This window comes from Bombus fervidus, chromosome 15 (genome assembly GCF_041682495.2).
Source record: "Bombus fervidus isolate BK054 chromosome 15, iyBomFerv1, whole genome shotgun sequence".
Classification (NCBI taxonomy): Eukaryota; Metazoa; Arthropoda; class Insecta; order Hymenoptera; family Apidae; genus Bombus; species Bombus fervidus.
In genome coordinates, this window is record NC_091531.1 from 3,168,646 (window position 1) to 3,190,649 (window position 22,004).

Below are 22,004 nucleotides of genomic sequence, written 5' to 3' on the forward strand. Positions count from 1 at the left end.
CCTCACTAATTTTGTTCGCTATCTGCAACTTCAGCTGTACTTATAAATACATTTCTAGCATGTAGGAAATTCAAATGCGTTCTTTTCATTTCATTCTGTATAGTGTGTCCTATTCGTTTAGAATGTTATTATACGCAACCTTTTGCAACATTTTGAGCGAAATCGGAAACACAATATAACGTGTTCCCTTTATTAAATGTAAAAAAGAAGGAAATAGTAAAAATATTATTAGAATGTCGATAAAATGACTAGATTATAACTTTGATCTACCTATGTATACATTTAGCCATGGATACGATTTACATAGATTTGTACATTGTCTACAATTTTATTTCCGCATTATTTTTTTAAATTGATTTTTTTCTTTACACTACTTTTTATTACTTTGTTTATCTGAATATTCACACTTTTTCTTACTACATCATTATTATTATTTTCTCCGTTACATTTCACTTGCAATTGTTATTGTTTATTACTAGCATTCGCATATCCTTTTCCTTTTGTTTATTAGTAAATTCGTTTTAATTTTTTTAACATCAACATCAAATAATTTTAAACTTCAACATATATGTTCTTGAAGTTTTTAATAGTACGATGAATAGTTATTTCTAAAACAATACTACATATTTAAATCTCATTTCATTTGTAAAAGAATGTTTTCTAATCTAAATAATTAGTAAAATTATTCAATTATTATAATTTATAAATAAAGTTCTATTTAACATAAAGTATATTAAACAATTTTTCTTTATTTAAATCTAATTCCTTCTCTAATGATTCTTGTTTAGAGTTCTCAAGCACGAAAACTTCCTTTGCAAATTTAAGTACTCCTCAAACTATTTTATAATTTTGTTACTTATTTCCTTGTACAACAACTTCAATGATATAGTTAAAAATAACTCATCAGAATGTGAGCAGAATTTATTAGTTAAGGCTCGGATTCTGCCCAATATCCCATTGAACTTCAATTCTGGGCCATTTTGTTTGAAGTACTGTTAACATAGGATTGCTTTCCATAATACCCTTGATAGTGCACTCCAGTAACACGGCTTGGCCTTTATGATATTTTACTTTATTTTCTGGATTGCTATGTTGGAGACTATTGTGATGGTATAATGGAAATGTATCTGGACAAGTTCGTGGTTCTTCAGGAAAGAACTCGTCCATAAAGTTAGTACGTAGAATAATTCCCAAATTTTCAGTATCCAATTTTTTCTGCATTACGTTGACACTGTAATAAAAATATATATGTTATAACACAACTTGATATATGTATAGTGTGAAATATATATTTTGTACTTACTAATCTGTGTCTGTAACCAGTCCAAGTTCAGCGAGAACATCTTGTAATAAATTGGCAGGGATAAAATCATTCCCTTCAGGATCGAATTTTCTAAAAATTCTTTTTGCTTGATCTGCAGGTGTTTCAGGGCTCACAAGTCTTTTTTCAGTAGAAAATAGCACAGTCAAATGAGTTTCTGAACCCAATACCCAAATAGGATATGATGGAGATTTTAAGAAAGTTCCAACTTCACAGTAACACAGATATTCAAGAAGTGCAAGGAATCCTATAGGATTTTGTTTATCTATCCCACGCAACTCTGAAATTTGTGAATTATTTTAATATTAACAATATAGACAGTTTATAATGTTAAATAGCACATTACAGAAGTAAGATATTTCATGCTTCTGTCCTTGATTGAAGGAAAAGGAGAGTTCACAAACAAAATTTATACATATCACACTATTTGCTAGCAAATAAGTATTAATTTATTTGCTATATAATCAACTTTGACAACATTTTGCAGTCAATAACAGCAACAAAAGTATTTTATCACAATTAACGTGTATTAGTTAATAGCTTACTCAGTCCTCCAACATCTTGATCATGATCCCATACATGGCTCACTGCTCTTCCTGTGAGCATCAAATTTATAAGACTCTGATTCCCATAACCATATGTTGAATCAATCATTGATTCTAAGGGATCCGACATTTCTGAACGAATTTCAGTGACACCTTTTGTAACAATTACACTATAAAGAAGCAATAGGATACCATATCTATCTTTTAACATCTCTAACCTTTCTAAAAAAAATTCTTCTACATGTTCAGAAGTATTTGTTGTAAATAACCTAAAATAAAATATTCTTTTTTATAATAAAAACCGGATTTTTAATCTAAATATAATAAAAATGAGTTTTAAAATGTTTTTAATTGAATTACTTTAAATTCAATAATAACATATCATAGCACATTCGTAGAAATGATTTCCTGAAAAATGTACTTTATTCAATTGTGCTGTTCTTGTGAGCCAATATGTATGTAAGTATATCTCAATTTATTCTTAAAGTTATTCTTAAAACCAGATAGATCATTATTATAATGCATGACAAATTTGTTTACCTCAATTGAGAATGAAAGAGGTCAGAATCTATGGCTCTGCATTCTTCATTCATATCCATCAGTAATATCTTTTTATTTGTTTCTCGATTTTCATTATTTGCTACGCTTATTTCTTCTTCACGATTTTCAATTTCTGGTATTTTTTCCACCCATTTAGCCTTCCTTCCATTATCTTCATTCGAAAATTTACAATCCATAAATACAATACAAAACTTTGGAACTTTCTCCCCAGCTGCTTGCTTTAAAATTTCTATAGAAGCTCGTACAAGGAGCTGGTAACATGTATCCAAATTGATATTTTTCCATGTTGAAACATCAGTCTCAGAGAGTAATTCTTTTAAAATAAAAGCTTGGACAGGAGCTATTACTGCACAAGGACCACCTTCTGTTTGTATCAATGCTGTTGGCTCATCAGGGCTGAAGTAAAATCCTGAAGTAATAAGAAATGTGTATTATACTAAGTAATAGATTATATACAGACAATTAATGACATTGATTAAACTTTTTTTTTTTTGGTGACAATAATTATGATTAATTTAATGTAAATAACCCAACCTCTATTATTAAACCTTTTATTACGAAAAAAAAAAACATTTAAGAATATAAAATTACCTTGAGCCCATCGTTTAAAAACATCTTTTTTAACAGTATTGCCCCAGAGTAATGTTTTGATGGAATGTACAAATTCGTCATCGCAGTGAACAACATTTTCAGCCATTATCCACGTTGTTATTTATTTTATTTTTTTTAATTATTAGAACATCAAGCAACGTTACACAAACACAAATTATTTGGACGTAATCATAATATTCTTTTGTATCTTTGCCAAATCGAATTATTTTGTTACAATTTCCGACTATTACAATTGTATCATATAACCTATATCATGAAAGAAACAATCATCCAGTACTTCGCCATTTTAGACATTGCATAGTTAATAAATACACGAGACATGTGAAACCTACTTTTCATATTTATTAGTAAAATCTTATTTTCATGATAAATTTTCTTTTCTCAACTGTTAATATCTCATAAATATGTATTTATATATAACATATATAATGAGCATTTCAATTAATCAACTATATACTAGCGGAAAATTATGAAACATAAACCTTTTGCTGTAGAATACTAAATGAATATATATTATATTTTACATCTGAAAATTTAAAAAATGTATTTTTAGTTTCTTTATTTAATATAGGTAGGTATTTTAATTATTTCGAAATTTCATGTATTATTTTATATACAGAATGGTACAGCTAAATGGAATCTTGCATTATTTATTGTTGTATAAAAGAATTCGGAAATTCTCAGAATTTGGTGTAATACTAACATACTGAAAAAAAATAAAAGTTAAACAAACTATTTTTCTCAAACTAAATAATATATGTTATAGTGATAGAATAATAAACGAACAAACAAATTTAAACTCAAACTTATTTATAAGACTATTTTCAAGCTTGCTTTTTTTATGAGATTTGTGATCACCATAAGAAATATTTAAAAAATTTACGTATACAAGATCATTTTAAAGTTCATTTCATAAATATATTTCCAGCGTCATTTTGTACGTAACGTAAATTACAAATTTCGAATCTTTTAGCACTGTAGCGAACAGTCTAAATAGTACAGTTGTATGAAGGTTCGATATATCTAAGCAGATATAAGTAAATTAGCTTCCGTATTAAACTATATTGTGTTCTACAATTTATTTTGGAATTCTTAGAGTGAGAGAATACGAACAGAATAATGTAAAGTAAATATAAAGGTTAAAACTGAAAAAACATGTATATAAATAAGTGTCGCTAAAGGTTATGTGCATAAAGATTAAACTCTGTTAGTACAATCTCTATTTGAAACGAAAATAATACTATCAAACAATATATACATATATTAAATTTTTCAATATATTCTACATTTCTCTATATATAATTATTCAAAATTTATTCAATAAGTATAAAACATGTTTACTGATAAGGTTAGATTTTTTATAAGACAAAGCGCTTCGTGTAACTATATTAACAAAACGTATAACCTTTTAATAATTGGTAATATTAATAATTCTGAAAAATGTTCAGTTCGAAACTATTTTACATACTTTTCGCGCGAAAGTGAGAAGATCAAGAAAAGCTATCGATTTTTATATGTCATCCCTTGTTTTGTCACCAGCCTTATTGCCTGGAAGAGGTAAGAAGAAATGCTTTAAATTTCTTTTTATAACAATAATTTCAGAGAATAGAATTCGATAATGCAAATTGATTCAAAGAAATTGCAAATAACATACCTTACAAATCTTCTATTAAATTCTATTTCAGCATAAGGCAAAAATATTTACCCACAGCTAATGCGGCTGAAATAATCATCAACGAAGAATCAAATGACAAAGATAAAAATGAGCAATTGGATGAAATACAAGAAGATAAAAAGAAAAAGAAGAAGAAGGAGAAAATTGGATTTCGTGATCGAAAGGTTAGTAAATATATAATTATTTACGTCCAACAAAATAGTTCATTATTAAGTCGAAATTGTTTAAAAAATGGATAATTAATGCATAGTTAAAATTTCAAAATGTTTGCGTATTAAAAATTTTCAAAATTGTTAACTATACAAAAACTTTTATATACATACAGTATAGTATAATATAGTATGAAATATATTGTGGCAGAACATTATAAATACAATGGATTTTGGTATAACATGAGGGATATGTTCCTCATTATAGAGATATGGGTTATATGAGGGGCGACTATTATCAAATGTATTATATATGTAATTAAATAAGATTATAGTACTTTAAGATTTAGTAGAAAATTTAATTATTTCAATCATGACAAAGCTATCGTATATTCAAGGTCCATATTTGCTTTTTTACATCATTTTAACTATCATGATTTTTTCATCCAAAATTATTAGAATATCATACACATTTGGAGTCCCTTCGTCGGCTGCAATAACAGAATGATAAAGATATATGTATTATTTAAAAAAATGTCGATGACTTTAAAAACTCAGGGAGGAGGTAGCCTTGAGGAAAAGAAAAGCATGAATAAAGAGAACTAAAGTTGAGAACTTTTATAATTTTATTGTTAGGCTCCATAAAATAAGTAATTACTGCTTTAGGAAAAAATGAAATATGAAACAAGTAATTTTTATTTAGTTAATATAAAACCAATAATTTAGTTATAAATATTTGTTATGTATTATCGTTTCCAAATAACGCATATTTGCAGATTATAGAATACGAAAATCGTTTGAGAACGTATTCTACGCCTGACAAAATTTTTCGTTACTTCGCGACCGTAAAAATGTCGAGTTTAGAAGGTAGCGAAGTTTATATGACTCCAGATGACTTCGTCAGATCAATTACTCCTGGCATGAAACAACCAGATGGTATTATAATTTTATTCCTAGTTTATCTTTCACAATAATTTCTTTTTACATCTTTTTATTACTTTTACTGTAACTTATCTATATTTATTTTCATTTTATCTTATTAAAGCCTGTCTTTTATGTTGAATGAATTCAACACTATAATAACACAGACTATAATTTTTGTACTCTTACTAATATCAAATCAGATTTCATTAGCCATTTCTTTATTTACTAACATTTTCATAATACGCTAACAATTTTAATTTTCCAAAACTGGAAGTTGCTTTTAAGAAAGCGAATTTGAAGCTAGTCGGCACGAATTTTTGTCAATAACAGAAATACAATGAATTGCTGCCAAAAGTATATCACAAACGATTGCGAACGTAGCATATTTCAAGTTGGTACACTATTAGTATCAAAGAGTTAATATTATACAGAGTTTCCAGTAATCATGATAGAATTGACAAGGGGCGATTCTACGTGAAGAAATAAGTTGAGAATGTAGAATAAAAATTTTTCATATGACTCTATTTTTAAGAAAATCGGGTTTGAAAATTTATTAACTATGTATACTTAAACGTGGATAATTTCGAAGTAGACAGAGAATAATGAAAATGAGGTTGTTCTACGTGTGAAAATAAGTCGAAAATGTAGAATACAATTTTTTCATCGGATGCTTCATTTCTGAAGAAATTAATGTGGAAAATTTATCAAGTGCATGTATATCAGATTTTATGCGATAAGTAATAAATACCATCGATAATTTTCATTATGTAAAACATACAATATAAATTAAAATAGAGTAGCTCAAAATTAAATAATATAATCCAAACTCTTTTTGAATTATCTGTGACCTTTTTAATTAAAGATTAGTAAAATGTTGCCAATGTTATATTGAATTGAATTTTACACCACCTCACCGAAATTTATTATTAATTAAACTATATTTCAAACTGAATGTTATAATCTTCATAATATTGTCACATTATATTCCTGTTAAATATATGAAAAATTATTTCTTACACAGATAATAGAGTACGAAAATCGTATAAGACACTATTCTACTCCTGACAAAGTATTTCGTTATTTTGCTACTCTGCAAGTGGTGAACAACGACATCCATGAAATCTTCATGACACCTGATGACTTTTTAAGATCAATAACGCCTGGTATCAAACAGCCGGACGGTAATTTTTCAACAGAATCGAATTATTGTATATGTATAAATGTCCGTAGAACACTCCATCTTCAATTTAGATGTTGGATACATTTTCTATTCAATAAATAGCCTTCCCGTTAGCCTACTCTGTTATGATGCTTTCTGCAAATTATTCCAAAGTACATACTACTAAATGATGCGAAATTTAATATACTTGGACCTTATTAATTAATATGTAAATGCTACAATAAATACAATAATGTACAAATGTCTTTTGTAGCCACTATATATAGGCATATTTATATATTAAATGCATGCAACAATATATCTTTCTATGTAATTTGTATCGTCATAAATGACTTCTTTCTATCTACAGACCCCATTTTTCAATCTAATGTATTTTAATGATATATTTATTTTCAGGACTTGGGTTGGACAAATATAAACGTTACGATCCTAAGGTAAGCGCAAATTCAGTTTTTCGGTAAAAAAAAGTTCGACAAAGAAAAGTAAATGTTAGTTTCTATTATTTCGAATATTGAATAAATTCTTTCATTTACTTATTCATTTTTATTTAAATTTTTTTCAAGTAAGATATAACTCCTACACTTACAATTGCTTATTGTGGTACAATATTTATTATTCTGATAATTCTACGATTTTTTCATTATTAGTTACTTAATATTTTAATATTTTTAATTGCAAATGATAGTTGATACTTAATATATATAATAAAATAAAATGTATTTAATATTATAATTACGAGTATGTATATATTTTTATAGAATATTCACACAAAGTTAGAACTGGCTTTAGATGAAGATAGCATCTTTTACAAACTTGGAAGTGCTGGTTTAATTAGTTTCTCCGATTATATATTCTTGCTCACCGTATTATCCAGTAAGTTATCGCTATTAATTTTATATTTTTACTTGAATATCAATTAATCAAATATTTTATATAAAGAAATGTTTCTTTAGCTTCTAGGAGACATTTCGAAATCGCCTTCAGAATGTTTGATTTTAATGGCGATGGTGACGTTGATTCTGAGGAATTTGGAAAAGTCGCAACTTTAATTCGACAACAAACCAGTATCGGAAATCGACATCGCGATCACGTTACTACTGGTAATATGTTTAAGGTACTAAAATTTATTATTGTCTTGATTATCTGTAATACTAGTGTAAGTTACTGTAATTATTTTCATGTCTTCCCTGAAAATGATTTTAGTAATTATACAAAACGAACAAAGTAATATAAAAACTTACAAGGAAAGTTACAAAATCCGGTAATACAAATTTATTTATATAGGATATTTCAGTAATCATAGTACAATTGGCAATAAGATGATCCTATGTGAAAAAAGAAATCGGAGACGATAATATTTATTTCAATTATAATTTTCTATCATATAACGAATACATCTACAATTTTCAGGGTGTTAATTCAGCATTGACCACATATTTCTTTGGTCAAAATATGAAAGGGAAGTTAACCATTGAGAAATTTTTAGAGTTTCAACAGCAATTGCAAACAGAAATACTTAGTTTAGAGGTCAGTTTTACAATATCTCATTATACATTATTTTATTTTGAAAAAGCATAAATTGTTATAGTTCGAGCGGAAAAATCCTGATGAAAACGGTCGAATAACTGAAGTAGATTTCACAGAATTGTTGCTTGCATATGCTGGATATCCTGACAAAAAAAAAGCGAAGATTAGGAAAACTGTAAAAAAACGGTATACACACACACACACACACACACACACACACACACACACACACACACACACACACACACACACACACACACACACACACACACACACACACACACACACACACACACACACACACACACACACACACACATTTATAATTAATGTAAATATAATATTTACATAAAAAGTGAAATATTTCAATAATGTATTTTATTTTTTCAGCTTTAAGGATAATCCAAAGGGAATAAGCAAAGACGAATATCTGAAGTTCTTTCATTTCTTAAATAATATCAATGATGTGGATACAGCACTGACATTCTATCATATTGCTGGAGCATCAATTGATCCAGGTCTTTCATAATATTAAAAAATAATATTTTTGTCATAAATTAAATTCTATTCTTTCTATTCTTTAAATTAAATCTCTTTAACTTTATAATATCTTTTACAGCTACCCTAAAACATGTAGCAAAAACAGTGGCTCATATTGATCTGAGTGACCATGTGATACAAGTGGTTTACATTATTTTTGACGAAAACAGTTAGTTGATTACAATATCTATAGTACTAAATAATTTAATGTTTGATATTTTACATACTGTTACTAAAATTTTATAAATCATATAAGTCTCTATATTTTAATATATAACAAATTTAGCTTTATATTGTCAGACATATTATGTGAAAGTTTCTATTTAGTAAGAAGTGATGTATGTTATGATATTTCTACGTAGATATTAACATTCTCCCTAATATAAAGTATAAAACAGTCTGTACATTATAAGATTGATTAATTTTGAAGTAATAATATTTTTTTTGTTTATTTCTAGTGGACGGCCAATTGAGTAACAAAGAGTTTGTTGCTGTAATGAAAAATAGGGTTCTAAGAGGATTAGAGAAGCCAAAAGATACTGGTTTTGTCAAGCTAATCGAATCAACGGTAAAATGTTTAAAAATTAATTATAATATGCGTTTTGATAATTAAAGCAAAATTACGAAGTTTTTGGCTTTTTTATGATATACGTTTGAAATGGAATTAAGTATTGATTTATCTCATTCAGAATTTATCATTACTAGTCACTATTTATTAGTAAGAAATAAGCATAATGTATGAGAAAGACTATTACGTATATACTTCTTTTAATATCTCCCATAATATCTTTTTTTATATATCTAATATGTCAAACAAATATATTACTTTATAGTAAACTAAAGTGTTTTGTTTAATTAGTTGCCTATATTAACTCATTAGGTCAGTCATTAAAAACAATGCTACAGTATTGAGAATTTTATTTCTTGCACCTTTCACAGCACAGTTTATATTCTCAAACGAGTTAGATCATCCTTCCACCCCAGTTTTCATCTCGTTGATTTATGATTCGTCTGAATCTACGAAAGTTGTTTAGATACTTATTTTCTTCTTTTGGCAGCATTGGTGGTAGGAGAAACGAAATTTAGAAATCTCCTGTTTTCCTAGACTTATCTCGAATTAACTAAGTGAGATATATTCATCCTTATACATACAATATACGTATATCCAACGATACGTATCATTACATAATGTACCGATCTTTGTACTTTCTGCAAAGATACTTACGTTGATACCATTTCATAGAACATGAGTTGCATTGTATGAATAGAGTTGATAGAGGGACATTTAAATTACATCTATTGTTATGCCATTTCGAATAATTAAAGTTAAGATATCTCCTAAACTAATGGTTTTTTTTATATAAATTGGCTCATATTTTTTTATACAGAATTGCGAGCTAGAAAGAAAACAAACTTGATCTGCATATGTCCTCAATGCATCTTGTTATAAAAAAAAAACTAATCACACCGAATTATACCTTCCTTGAAACCATTCAACTTTTACCTGAAACATTTTTCACTAAAATCATTACTTACGCAGTAATCGAAGCGATCCCAGTTATTTGTCCATACTGTGTATATAATGAGGAATTACTTTCATTTCAAAATTAGATACAATAAAAATTTATTTAGTTACATAAAACTAAATAAAGTTTGCAAATTAATTACATATATATCTAATTTTATTATAGTAATTATTATAGTAATTTATAACATTAATAAAAATTTTAGAACAAAGAGTTGTCTTATGGTTCTTAAATCTCGAATTTCCTATAATTTTCCACTATTTAGAAAAGGTCTTTGCACTTAAGATAGATGAAATATAGATTGCAAAAATTTCATTGTATAGTCATCTTATGATTTGTACTGGTATATATTATCTAAAGTAATTACTTTTGTGTATGATCTTGATATGCTCAAAACCTCTACTTTTCTAAAGGAATAAACAAATATTAAGGTAATATATAAAAATTGAAGTAATATCAAGTATTTAGGAATGATTGACAACTAATCTTTTTATGTAATGTGAAATTCCATTTCATTTTCATTGAATAGAATGTATTCATTTTGTTCTAAAATCATGTTCTATGAGTTACGTATATTCACATGAAATTTGTTTGTACATTTCTACAATTCGTAAAAAGAAATTATTCCCTTGTAAACAATGTGTCATTAGCTTTGTTAATTCAAGATTAGCCTATACATATACATATATACACGTACATCATACACGCATGTATACATACGTACGTACATTCATTCACAGTGCATCTCATTAAATATAAGTGCAACATTCTCTTATCAATAACACGAGAAAGAAATATGCTGGCAATTGCTAAATCATTCAGTTACATAACTAACATGTTACATTATGTATCGTGACTCGCGATAATGATAATTGAATAGAGAAATGCTATTTTTCCTTAATTAAATATTCTGAAATGTAATGTTTCATCTGAATTTAAAATTCTCGTACATCATTTTCCTCTGAACATTAAATGTGTTAAAAAAAACTATTAACGATTTCATAGAAAATTTATTTTAATTTAGAATAATAAAAAGTTAATGATTTAGAAAGATTTAACAAATTTCTAATTATTTATGAATACAAAAAATTAATTCTTATTTGCAAATTTTTTATATGGAATAGATATGAATGTTATATAGTAATTAGAAAAACAATTGTATCAACATCAATATGTAATTTTTTGTAAGAATAACAGAATAACTGTACTGCCATATATTTAGTGAGACATTCTGTACATAATATATTGCTTCATAAAGGGTGGTATATTCCAAAGATATAAAATTCTTGCATGAAAAATAAGATGATATTAAAAATAATGATAATATTTTTGTGGCCATTATCGATATATGGTCATTATGGAAATTACGTTTCTGTCGTAGTAATAATTGTAGCTCTACATTACAAGAGGCAAACAATTTATATACACACATGTATATAATATGTAAATTAATAATTTAATTTTTCTATTTTTATCATTTCAATGATAAGAGTTAGTAAAGGAAAAAAGAAATTAGAATTATCAACACACACTACCTTACTTGAAATCAATCCTTGTTATAGAAATAAAATAATGTAAGTATACCGTTACCATCATAAAAAAGTAACAGAGTTGGATTAAAAGAACCAAGATTCATCTTATTCTGAGCGTATGAATTTCTTGTTTTGGATACACCATACCTTATGAAATATATGTATATTATATTGCTTTATATTACGTAGATGATAAGTCATAATTCGTAATTTATTGTAAAATTTTTGCCCAAAATATGACGGTATTTACAAAATCATTCCGCACAAAGAGGAAATATTTTGCTAGCTAATTATTATGAAGAAAATATTACATTTAAAATATATAGGTCGCACAAGACACGATTCATTAAAAAACCAAATTTCACAAATTATATAGGCTTCAATACTAAATCAAAAAGTTTGCAAAATTTGGCATCTCATTGGAGATAGGTAAATGTGTGAAGAAAAAATAACTAAGCAAAGAATTTAGAATTACAAAATTTGGACAAGTTGAATTCTCAAAATGACTTTTAAAATATTGTAAAATCAAATAAATAAAAATTCTTAGGACAAAAGAAACACTAGAAGAACAAAATTTGTTTAAGTTAAGTTAACTGATCAATGCAAAAAGATACTGCAACTAACACGAATAACAATAATTATCATAATAATAATAAAATAATAATAATAATTACAATTGAATTATATTTAAATGCTTTAACATTTCTTAAAACAAGAATAACATTCATTCCTACAAACATATACGTACATATATGTATACATGTATATAATTACCAATATACATACATATATATGGACATATACACATGTATGTATATACATATATATATATATATGGTTTTTTATATCTCTAGGAGTTTCATTCTAATTAATCGATCAAACAATCGTTTTTAAGAGGTTCATATTTTTTGAACACAGTTCGCGATTGCTAAACACTTTCACTGTAATAAACAATGACTTCTGTGTGTTAAGATTTGTTTGTTTCTTCTTCTGTATTCATTTAACTCCAAAATAAATTCCTCTATTATTATTTCACTTGAGTCTTAAGATGTTGCAAGAATTCGTAATAACTCAAAGAATTCTCAAAACGATCTTCAACTAATCGTTCAATAAAAAGCGTCCTGAAGTGACTGTCATCCCTGAAATTAAAAAGTTACACATTTTAAATACATTCTATTGAGTTACATATTTTAAGACTAAAAATAAGTAACTTACCGAATAATTTGTATAGAAGCTGGATAGGGTTTCTCCTCTTGCAAACTAAATATAAAATTTCGTAACCTTTCGCTTTCTGGTGTCTCAATCTCTGGTAACTCATACTGAAAATGAAAGTATTTTCCTTTCTCTATGTTTTATATTTTCTATGTTAAATAATAACATAATATTAAAAAGGAGATTTAATATATAAAAGCTAAGTTTTGTCTAAACTAAATATTAAATTACTGATCAATTATGTAAGTATGAACTTACAAGTTCTTCCGGTATCGAGGGAAAAGCAGAGACTCCAAGAACATTACAACAAAACGAAGGATGAATATTTTTGCCGATTAAGATAAATATTCGATCACCAATGTCCATTAAGAAAGCACCCCGAGAATCAAGTTTTTCTGCAGAAAGATGCAGTCTAGGTGGTTGTGGGCATAATTTCCCATCGATATCTTTCGCATTTCGATCTTCAAGCGCGTGAACAGGATATAGATCTGGATAAATCATTTGAATTAATTGAAACAGTGGTAAAGTTTTCAACTGACACATTGCGAATACCCGGTCATCAAGTCTCGTGTTTGTTCCTGACCTGAAGGCAACCTAAAAAATTATTACTTTTTAATTATAAAGAAATGGAAAACAAAATATCACATGGTTATTATACATTATCAAAATGAATATTATAAGACATGAATTTCAAATTGTTTTATATAATACATAAAAGATATTAGTGAAAAATACTTTGTAGTAGCACAATTATTAAGACTATATATATATATGATGTATATAAAACATACACTTATGTTTTACTATGAAATGTATATATCATATAAAAAATATGATATATACATTTAAATAACACTTACACATTTGAGCAGAGCAATAATATAAAGAGGCAGTAGTTTTAAGCTTGCTGGAGCAAGAAGTCCACCGGAGGCCACTGACTGAGATAATTTATAGACTGATAAAACATCTATGGCGACATTTATCAGAGCGTCCCTTGCGTCAGATAAAGAGGACTGTTGAGATCTGTCTACAGCTATAAAAGCATAAATAATAAAAATACTATACAAAAAATATGTCAAAAAATTATGAGTACACATATAATAGTATAAAAATATAAACAATAAAAGAGATTATAACATTCTTGAAAGTATACTCATTTTTTGTATATATTTATATATTTTCTTGCCATAAAATGTAGTAAAGCTAATTTCAATCAACAAACAATCAATTTTTTAATATCTGTGCTATTTGATGAAGTACTATAAATACTATTTAAAAAAACTGTATATTACCAAGAAAGAAATCTTACCCATTTTAGAAAGTAGGCCCACTATGCATTGTTGATCAGCAGAATGCAGAACATCCGATAAAGTAGATACTACCGGTAGGCATAATGTGTGTACCCTAATTCTTCTTTCACCTAAAATACATTTTTTAAATTTTGTCATTTCTAGTTCTATCATAGGAGTGCTTTAATATATAAAATTTTAATATATATTCTCAAGAATTAAATAGAATATTGTAAATAATACAGGACCTTACAACATTATAGTTCTTTTTACAGTCGAAATAAACAAAATAGTTTTTGTTGCATGAAAGTAATGATAAATAATATAAATACTATACATGATATTTCTTAATATTTTCATCTTTTATCATAATAAAACTCTTTAAATAATAATACAAAAATATATCTACCTTTGCTTGAGGTATAAAGTAAAGCAGCCTGGAAACAGACGTTTTGCACATCTGAAAGATTCTCGTCTATACAGATTTGCATTCCAAAACCATCATCCGGATTGACGTTAGGCAAACTAAGGAGGTCAGTTGACCTTACAAAGAAATTTCCATGGAAAGTATGAATGCTCAGTCCTCGTGTACATCGTATTCTCATCACTGCTTCAAAACCAATCTTTCTGGTAATATAACGTCTCAGTATTCTATCGAGAGTTTCCGCGTGTTGTGGTTTCGAGCCCCGAAATAGAGGAAGATGGTATATACAACCTCCAGAGAATTTGCACATACCCGCTATAAAATAAAATTTGTATTTGTTTAACTTTTATTGTTTCTATTTTTTAGTATAGTTAACTTTAACCATCTTTTTAGTTATACAGACGTTTAATAAATTTATTAAATATTTAAAATTTATGATAAGAGAAGAAAAGAATTTCTATGCATAAATGATAAAAAACTCGATATATCTCCAATAGTTTTGCATTAATAATACATTGAAATATCACTAATTGATAAACAATACAGAGAATAAATTAATACATACAAAGAGTAGCTAGGTCACAGTATTGACAGTTTAATAGGAATAGATCGACTGCAATTTGCTGTCCGCTGCAATCTAGCGCCAACCTTTTATAAAAATCTGTAACTGGATTTAAATGTGGTACATCTTTACCCCCTCTATTATTTGGGTCCTCTCTTGCTTGCAATAATCCTGGACCTATATTTGGCAAGCAAGTTTGGAAGACAGTCACGCGTCCACCAGTTGGTGACTAAAATAGGAAAAAATAAGATTTTGATGATTGAGCTAAAAAATTTCACTTATTTTTTATATATTCTTTGTCTTCTACTTAGTAATACATTTATTGTTATTGGTTTATCTTTAATATTAGATCTTATTGTAAAGATTCTTTAAGATAATCTAACATACAGAATCTGTTTAAATTAAACAATCCAAAGTACTTAATTATACTTTGAATGGATAAATATACTTTTCGCGTACCATAAGTTTATACGCAGCTTGTAACGCCGCACCCAAAGCATTATTTGTATCATGAGATCCTTGAAATTTTGTGGGCAATTGAGCCAATAAATCTCTTACTAATTCTTCTCGTTCTTTTAAATTGACAATTAGATTTTCCGGACACGGAAGAAACACATCTGCATAAAGATTTCTTACAATTAGACACATATGTTAGTAGTTAAATATAACAGTTAAATATATACTTCAAACTCAATATGTAAAATAAGTTTAAAAAGTAAAATGAGTATGATTTTACCATCAATGTCAAGCATGATCATTTCCTGAGGTTGTGATACATTGTCAGGTATGCCAAAGAAGTGTATTGCAGAATCTACTGCTAAAAATCCAATTTGTGTCCTACTATCGCCAGGCAGCCTTGATAATTCTTCTGAAATTACGTTGCACACTATGGTCAAGTAACCGCTCTCAACTGCCAGTCTCGAAACGTCCAAAACAAATAGATACACAGCTGGCTGTGGTGGACGTAGCTTAAACATATGTATTACTTTAATTATTTACTTTTCCAAATTTTACATTATTTCCAACTTTTACTTTCAACTTTGGTTTCAAGAATAATTCAATAATAACTATGCAATTTCTATCATTATGAAATATATATTAAGAGAAAAATTTTTTTATGTAAATCATTTTTTTTTAAAATATCAACAAACAAATATTTGAATACTTGAATGAACGATATAATTGAATGAATTATATATTAATTTTTCAAATTTTTTACCATGTATTCACTAGGTGCAATAAACTCAATCGTACTAGTTTTTACTTCTGGTCTTCTTGACGGATCTCCGTATGATTTTGTTACGGGGTCGAACTGAAATTCGTCTGGTACTATAAAAATAATATTTGTATAAATTTCGAAACATGTATAATTTAATATTTTAACATAATAACAAAGTGAACGGAATATTAAAATATAACAATTGAATAAAAATAACTTAAAATACGCAAATTTATGCTTACATTCGTTTACTCTGTAACAAAGATTACACTTCCATCTTTTTGAGTCATTGAAGTATACAAATGGATTAATATATGTTCTGCAAGCACGACATCTAACTATTGTACTGCATTGTATCACTGGTAAATGCTGGAGGTACAACAATGCTTCGTTACGAATAAATTTATACACTATATGTTTAAATTAAACAAAAAAATGTTTTACTGACATTTAAATCTTTGAAGGGATGTATTAAAACTCCTAAAGGCAACCTAGATTTCTGCAATAAAGTATTTGACTCTGGAATCTTCGTGAGTGTGCAGCGGAAAATGCTGAAAAAGGAACAAAATCGTTAAAAAGTAAAATTAGAAAATTAACTAATCCTACTTGGTCATAATAAATTAGCTAACTGTTCATTAACTCGGTAATAAATTAAATACATAACGATAATAGAAATATTACTTATATTTAACAACTCAATCTGCCTAATAAATCATTGTAGAAAGTACTTACTCAGGACTACAATTAACACTGTCTAAAAACTCTTGGTAAAGTTTAATTTTTGGTGGTTCTAGTTTCTCTGTTGGGAGGACATTCCTACATTGCAAAAGATCAACAGTTTCCATTCCCTGAAAAACAAAGCAATAATAAGTAAAAAGAATACAATTATGGCTAAATTGCCTTAAAATAACGGATAATACTAATAACTATCTGACAAATATTATTATATGATTAGAATGAATAGACATTATATATAATTATTGATAAAATGTATAACTATTTAAACATTCTTTCTTGTATTACTTACCCAAAATTTATTGTACCCATGTTGCGTGACAGCCATCATATTCATTTGACTATTTAAGTGATTCATTTGATCAGGATATGTTTCTGAGTATCGCTTATTCATTGAATCTGGTGACATACTACTCATTGGATTTGGTGGTTGATTTGGATACTAAAAGAAAAATAGACACAAACTGTACATTAATTATCGTTGTAAATAGTATACATAAGAATGATTTTGTTTGATGTCAATTATTAAATTATGAAAATGTACAAATCAAATTAGTACTTTTAGTAATTTAAAAATTTTTTGTATAGTTATATTTCAAATCTGTCATTAAATAATAATTTATTATAAATAATGGAGAAACAGAGTTGCAGATACTTGGTAACAAGGATGAAAAACAAAGATATAAGACTGCTAGCAAAATACAGATGTGGAAACAAAACTAAAACTAAGGATTATTGGAAGGAGAGTGAAGAAAAAAAATACAGAATCCGTAAGAAGTGGAAGAAGACAATGAGATACATGTTACAAGTGTGTGAGGAAGACCAAAATTTGAAGAAGACCTGAAAATGATATTAGGAGAAATGGGACACGCAATAGAAATACTGAAGGGGATAGAGAGGGCAAGAGAAGGAAAAGGCATAAGAGAGAGAAAAAAAGCAAAGGAAGGAATTAAGGAAAACAATATGTAAATGTAGAAATCTTAGAATAATCCATAGGTAGAATATATAAAATGTATATATATAAATAAAAATGAAGATGAAAAAGGATGAATAAAAAGTATGTAAGTATGAGAGTTAATAGTACAAGATACAAGATATAAAGCCCCAAGTCGATACTATGTATAATAAATAAGTGAATAATAATAATAATTTATTATAATTATTTAAAAAGTCTATTATTACACGAGCCAAAATTAATGGAATGTTGAACAAGAACAGGAAGAATCATTTTTTATCAATTAAAATATTTTGTATTTTTGCATTTTATATTTAATGTCTAATTTTTATAATATACATATAAAATGACAAAATTACTTAAAAGCTCTTGTATTTACTTACCCATACTTTATTGTAGCCATGCTGTGGAAGAGGCATCGCGTTCATTTGACTATTTACGTGATTCATTTGATCAGGATATGGTTCTGAATATCGTTTATTCATTGAATCAGGTGGCATACTCATTGGATTTGGTGACTGACTTGGATACTAAAAGAAATGATTTTTATTAATTATAATTTTAGATATAAACTTTATACCTTACAGGAAAGGCTACTAACATACAGAAACTTGTTTCAATTAAAATACAAGATTTAAGAAATTACAATAAATACAAATCTTAAAGATAAAAAGATACTAAAAATAAAAATAGAAATAAAAGAATATATAATCTTAAGGTATGGAAAACAAATAAAAATGTTAAACATTTTTTGTATTTTTTTATTTTAATAAAAATAATATTCAAATAACATCTTTAAAATGTAATAACATTTAATAAAATTTAATTGTAATGTTCCTTAACAATTACATCTTTTACTAACTGAAAAACTAAGTTTATATCGTACTTGAATTTAATATCTTAATATCAATTTTCCGAAATTAAATTAATTGATTTTTAAAGATAAAGCGGTCAGGGAAATCAAAAGGTTAAAATGTCATGTCTAAGTGAAGATGCTGTGAAGCCTAAACTTTTCTTCAGTTTCTCTAGCATAGAGAACATTTCTCACCTTTTGGACAACTTTACTATAACGAATATGAAGAAAAATTTAGATCTCACTGCCACATGAGACGTGCATTGCACTTTTACAGTGTAATTCACCGTTAATTGTCGAACCGACAGTACGTCGTCGACGCGACACACAACACAACATTACGTGGCAGCTTACTTGACAGAAGCGCCATTTTCGCTCCGTGGAGTGTTCGCTAACCACAACACATATAATTCGATTTTAATAAAAACGAAGTAGCGTTTAAAAAATTTCATTTTATATTTTTGACATTTTTTACGTAGAAACCCTCTTACCGATTTTACCAGGATTATGAGATAGATGTGTGCATATACATATCTGTATTTCTTATGTTCGACTTACGTTTAAAAAGAGCGTACAAATTTTAAAAGGGTACAGAGTAATGACAATGTTCATTCCCACTTTAATATCTCTTAGTATAGATACAAGACGTCAAAAGAAACACATTTAGTATGATCTCATTGCGAGTGATCGAGTTTCGAGTATTAAAAATTCTTTAAACAAGTTAACAACGAGATTAGGGCGTGCGAAAGAGAGTGTTGCCACCCAAAGTTTACGTAGTCGAACGAGTCTTGGAAATGTCTAAATAATTTGTGTAATGTATATAAAGACAAATAAAAAAAGAAAAAATTTGCATTAGAATGTATATATTGCGTGAAAGATGCATGTCTGAATTAACTTTATAATAGTAATGTACGAGTTTAATTTTTGTATGATGCATTGTGTTGTACTGCCAAATAGTTTTATTTTGTATTGTATTAAAATCTATACTTTAAAATTATTACCAATATATTTGACGTTGAAATTATCTTATAATCTCAACTTTTCATATTTTCAAAGATAACGCAATACAAATTTCTATAATATTCCTATTCATTTTTTACTTAAAAAACAAGCGATGTATTAACCTAACCTAAAATCTACAAATATAATATATATACATATATATGTATCTGAATGAACCTAACCTTCCTGCGTTATTTAAATTATTTGATTACTTACAGTTATGCACACACCTTAAATCATTTAATATAAAATAAATATAAGCTATACCATAATTATGCAGTACTCTACTTTTGTATATTAAATGTAAATTAAGAATTAATAAATCCATGTTATATTTGACATTTTAATTATTATTGTCATAATAATACTCATCTTTTAATTACAAAATGTTTAACAAGTTTGTACCTCATATATCATTTTTGGACTGTGGATGTTAACGCATTATAATATACATGAATGTACAAAATATCGATAACAAAGTACTTGTTATAATATTAAAAGAACAAAATAAATTTCAATTTAGGTTTAGTTATAGTTATAAAAATTTCAATTTACACAAACATCTGCAACATAATTTTTAATCAAATGTAAAATTATTGAAAGATATCTTTTTTATTACTTACTAATAATTTGTTATAGCTGTGCTGCGGTGGTGGCATCATATTCATTTGATTCATTTGATGATTTATTTGATCAGGGTACGATTCTGAGTATCGTTTCATTGAATCTGGTGGCATACTCATTGGATTTGGTGACTAACTTTAATACTGAAAAAGAAGAGTAAATACTTTCTTTCAATTATCATTTCACATTTATTTGATCAAAAACAGTACTTCAAAAATATCTTCAACATATAATAACTTAATCGAATTCATAGGTAGAAATGTAATACAGTTTATCAATTACCACAGAATTTTGTACCATCTAAGAGACTAAATTTGCGACATACATTTTTTAATACAAGATGTAGATAACTGGTATCTCAATATTAATATTCAAAGATTAATTTAATTAATTAATTTTTGAAGATTGAGTCCAAGGAGATCAAGAGGTTAAAACGCTATATTGAAGTTGAAATACTATGAAATTTAAGCTTTTTCAGTTTTTATGGCATAGAAAAAGTTTCTTACCTTTTTGACGAGATTACCACAACGAATATGGAGAAAAATTTAAATCTCACTGCACTATGAGATGTGCATTGCACTTTTTACAGCATAAGTCGCCGTTAATTACCGAAGAGACGTACCCGATACCTCGTTGACGCGACACACAACATTACGTGGCAGCTCACTTGACAAAAGCGCCATTCTTACCTGCGGAGTGCGTGCGTACCACATACTTTAAATCATTCCTATGTAATCTTACATTTTATATTGAACAAAAAGTAGTCTATAATATGAAAAATCGAATATTTGAAGTCACAAAATATAAAGATAATACTAGTAGATAGATACTAGTTACTAACATCAGAGTTACTAACATTATAACTTTTGTTTTTCTCTAATTTAATAAACTGTAAATTTTATTAACTGCTATATGTTAAAATATTACATTTAGTTTATAATGAAAATAAAACAATCTCTTTAGCTCTTAATATTGCTTTTTTATTTCTTATTATTCCTTAATCATTTCACAATCATCTTTTAATTATCTTTAATGTT

At 27.2% G+C, this 22,004-nt stretch overlaps 3 protein-coding genes across 7 annotated transcripts; 1 reads left to right on the forward strand and 2 right to left on the reverse strand.

The window, feature by feature from the left end:
* Positions 1-150: 150 nt before the first annotated feature.
* On the reverse strand, positions 151-4,748 carry LOC139994701 (ubiquitin carboxyl-terminal hydrolase MINDY-3 homolog). Of its 2 annotated transcripts, XM_072017604.1 has the most exons (7): positions 4,694-4,748; positions 4,508-4,587; positions 3,019-3,285; positions 2,407-2,836; positions 1,867-2,135; positions 1,304-1,601; positions 151-1,231 (listed from the first exon to the last, which is right to left on the reverse strand). In XM_072017604.1, the coding sequence occupies exons 3-7, from the start codon at positions 3,122-3,124 to the stop codon at positions 925-927; spliced, it is 1,410 nt and encodes a 469-aa protein (XP_071873705.1). In that variant the 5' UTR covers positions 3,125-3,285; positions 4,508-4,587; positions 4,694-4,748; the 3' UTR covers positions 151-924. The 2 variants fall into 2 exon arrangements, with proteins under 2 accessions (XP_071873705.1, XP_071873706.1); XM_072017605.1 differs by lacking the exons at positions 4,508-4,587; positions 4,694-4,748 and adding an exon at positions 3,372-3,527.
* On the forward strand, positions 4,011-9,664 carry Micu1 (Mitochondrial calcium uptake 1). Of its 2 annotated transcripts, none has more exons than XM_072017603.1 (11): positions 4,011-4,596; positions 4,725-4,878; positions 6,809-6,968; positions 7,364-7,401; positions 7,726-7,840; positions 7,921-8,081; positions 8,378-8,494; positions 8,556-8,680; positions 8,885-9,012; positions 9,114-9,203; positions 9,493-9,664. In XM_072017603.1, the coding sequence occupies exons 1-11, from the start codon at positions 4,373-4,375 to the stop codon at positions 9,645-9,647; spliced, it is 1,467 nt and encodes a 488-aa protein (XP_071873704.1). In that variant the 5' UTR covers positions 4,011-4,372; the 3' UTR covers positions 9,648-9,664. The 2 variants fall into 2 exon arrangements, with proteins under 2 accessions (XP_071873704.1, XP_071873702.1); XM_072017601.1 differs by lacking the exon at positions 6,809-6,968 and adding an exon at positions 5,640-5,799 and having other exon boundaries at positions 4,012-4,596.
* Positions 9,665-9,935: 271 nt separating this feature from the next.
* Positions 9,936-21,632, reverse strand: Sec24ab (Protein transport protein Sec24AB). 3 transcript variants are annotated; one of them, XM_072017590.1, is made up of 17 exons: positions 21,474-21,632; positions 20,967-21,102; positions 18,872-19,018; positions 17,826-17,975; positions 17,531-17,646; positions 17,247-17,349; positions 17,041-17,167; positions 16,799-16,908; positions 16,316-16,547; positions 16,039-16,196; positions 15,583-15,808; positions 15,003-15,332; positions 14,614-14,724; positions 14,165-14,337; positions 13,563-13,898; positions 13,308-13,411; positions 9,936-13,231 (listed from the first exon to the last, which is right to left on the reverse strand). In XM_072017590.1, the coding sequence occupies exons 2-17, from the start codon at positions 21,084-21,086 to the stop codon at positions 13,120-13,122; spliced, it is 2,655 nt and encodes an 884-aa protein (XP_071873691.1). In that variant the 5' UTR covers positions 21,087-21,102; positions 21,474-21,632; the 3' UTR covers positions 9,936-13,119. The 3 variants fall into 3 exon arrangements, with proteins under 3 accessions (XP_071873691.1, XP_071873689.1, XP_071873692.1); XM_072017588.1 differs by having other exon boundaries at positions 20,967-21,110; positions 21,474-21,631; XM_072017591.1 differs by lacking the exons at positions 20,967-21,102; positions 21,474-21,632 and adding an exon at positions 19,537-19,691.
* Positions 21,633-22,004: the final 372 nt, after the last annotated feature.

What these genes read in the sequence shown, in the direction of transcription:
- Micu1 (XM_072017603.1), top strand. Translation starts at nt 4,373, where the DNA reads ATGTTTACTGATAAGGTTAGATTTTTTATAAGACAAAGCGCTTCGTGT. An exon ending in TGGAGCATCAATTGATCCAG is followed by an intron (nt 9,013 to 9,113) that starts GTCTTTCATAAT and finishes TATCTTTTACAG; the next exon opens with CTACCCTAAAACATGTAGCA. An exon ending in CATTATTTTTGACGAAAACA is followed by an intron (nt 9,204 to 9,492) that starts GTTAGTTGATTA and finishes GTTTATTTCTAG; the next exon opens with TGGACGGCCAATTGAGTAAC.
- Sec24ab (XM_072017590.1), bottom strand. Translation starts at nt 21,086, where the DNA reads ATGAGTATGCCACCAGATTCAATGAAACGATACTCAGAATCGTACCCT. An exon ending in GATCATGCTTGACATTGATG is followed by an intron (nt 16,197 to 16,315) that starts GTAAAATCATAC and finishes ATCTTTATGCAG; the next exon opens with ATGTGTTTCTTCCGTGTCCG. An exon ending in ACTTTATACCTCAAGCAAAG is followed by an intron (nt 14,725 to 15,002) that starts GTAGATATATTT and finishes AATGTATTTTAG; the next exon opens with GTGAAAGAAGAATTAGGGTA.
- LOC139994701 (XM_072017604.1), bottom strand. Translation starts at nt 3,124, where the DNA reads ATGGCTGAAAATGTTGTTCACTGCGATGACGAATTTGTACATTCCATC. An exon ending in CTCTTTCATTCTCAATTGAG is followed by an intron (nt 2,136 to 2,406) that starts GTAAACAAATTT and finishes ATTTTATTTTAG; the next exon opens with GTTATTTACAACAAATACTT. An exon ending in TCAAGATGTTGGAGGACTGA is followed by an intron (nt 1,602 to 1,866) that starts GTAAGCTATTAA and finishes CACAAATTTCAG; the next exon opens with AGTTGCGTGGGATAGATAAA.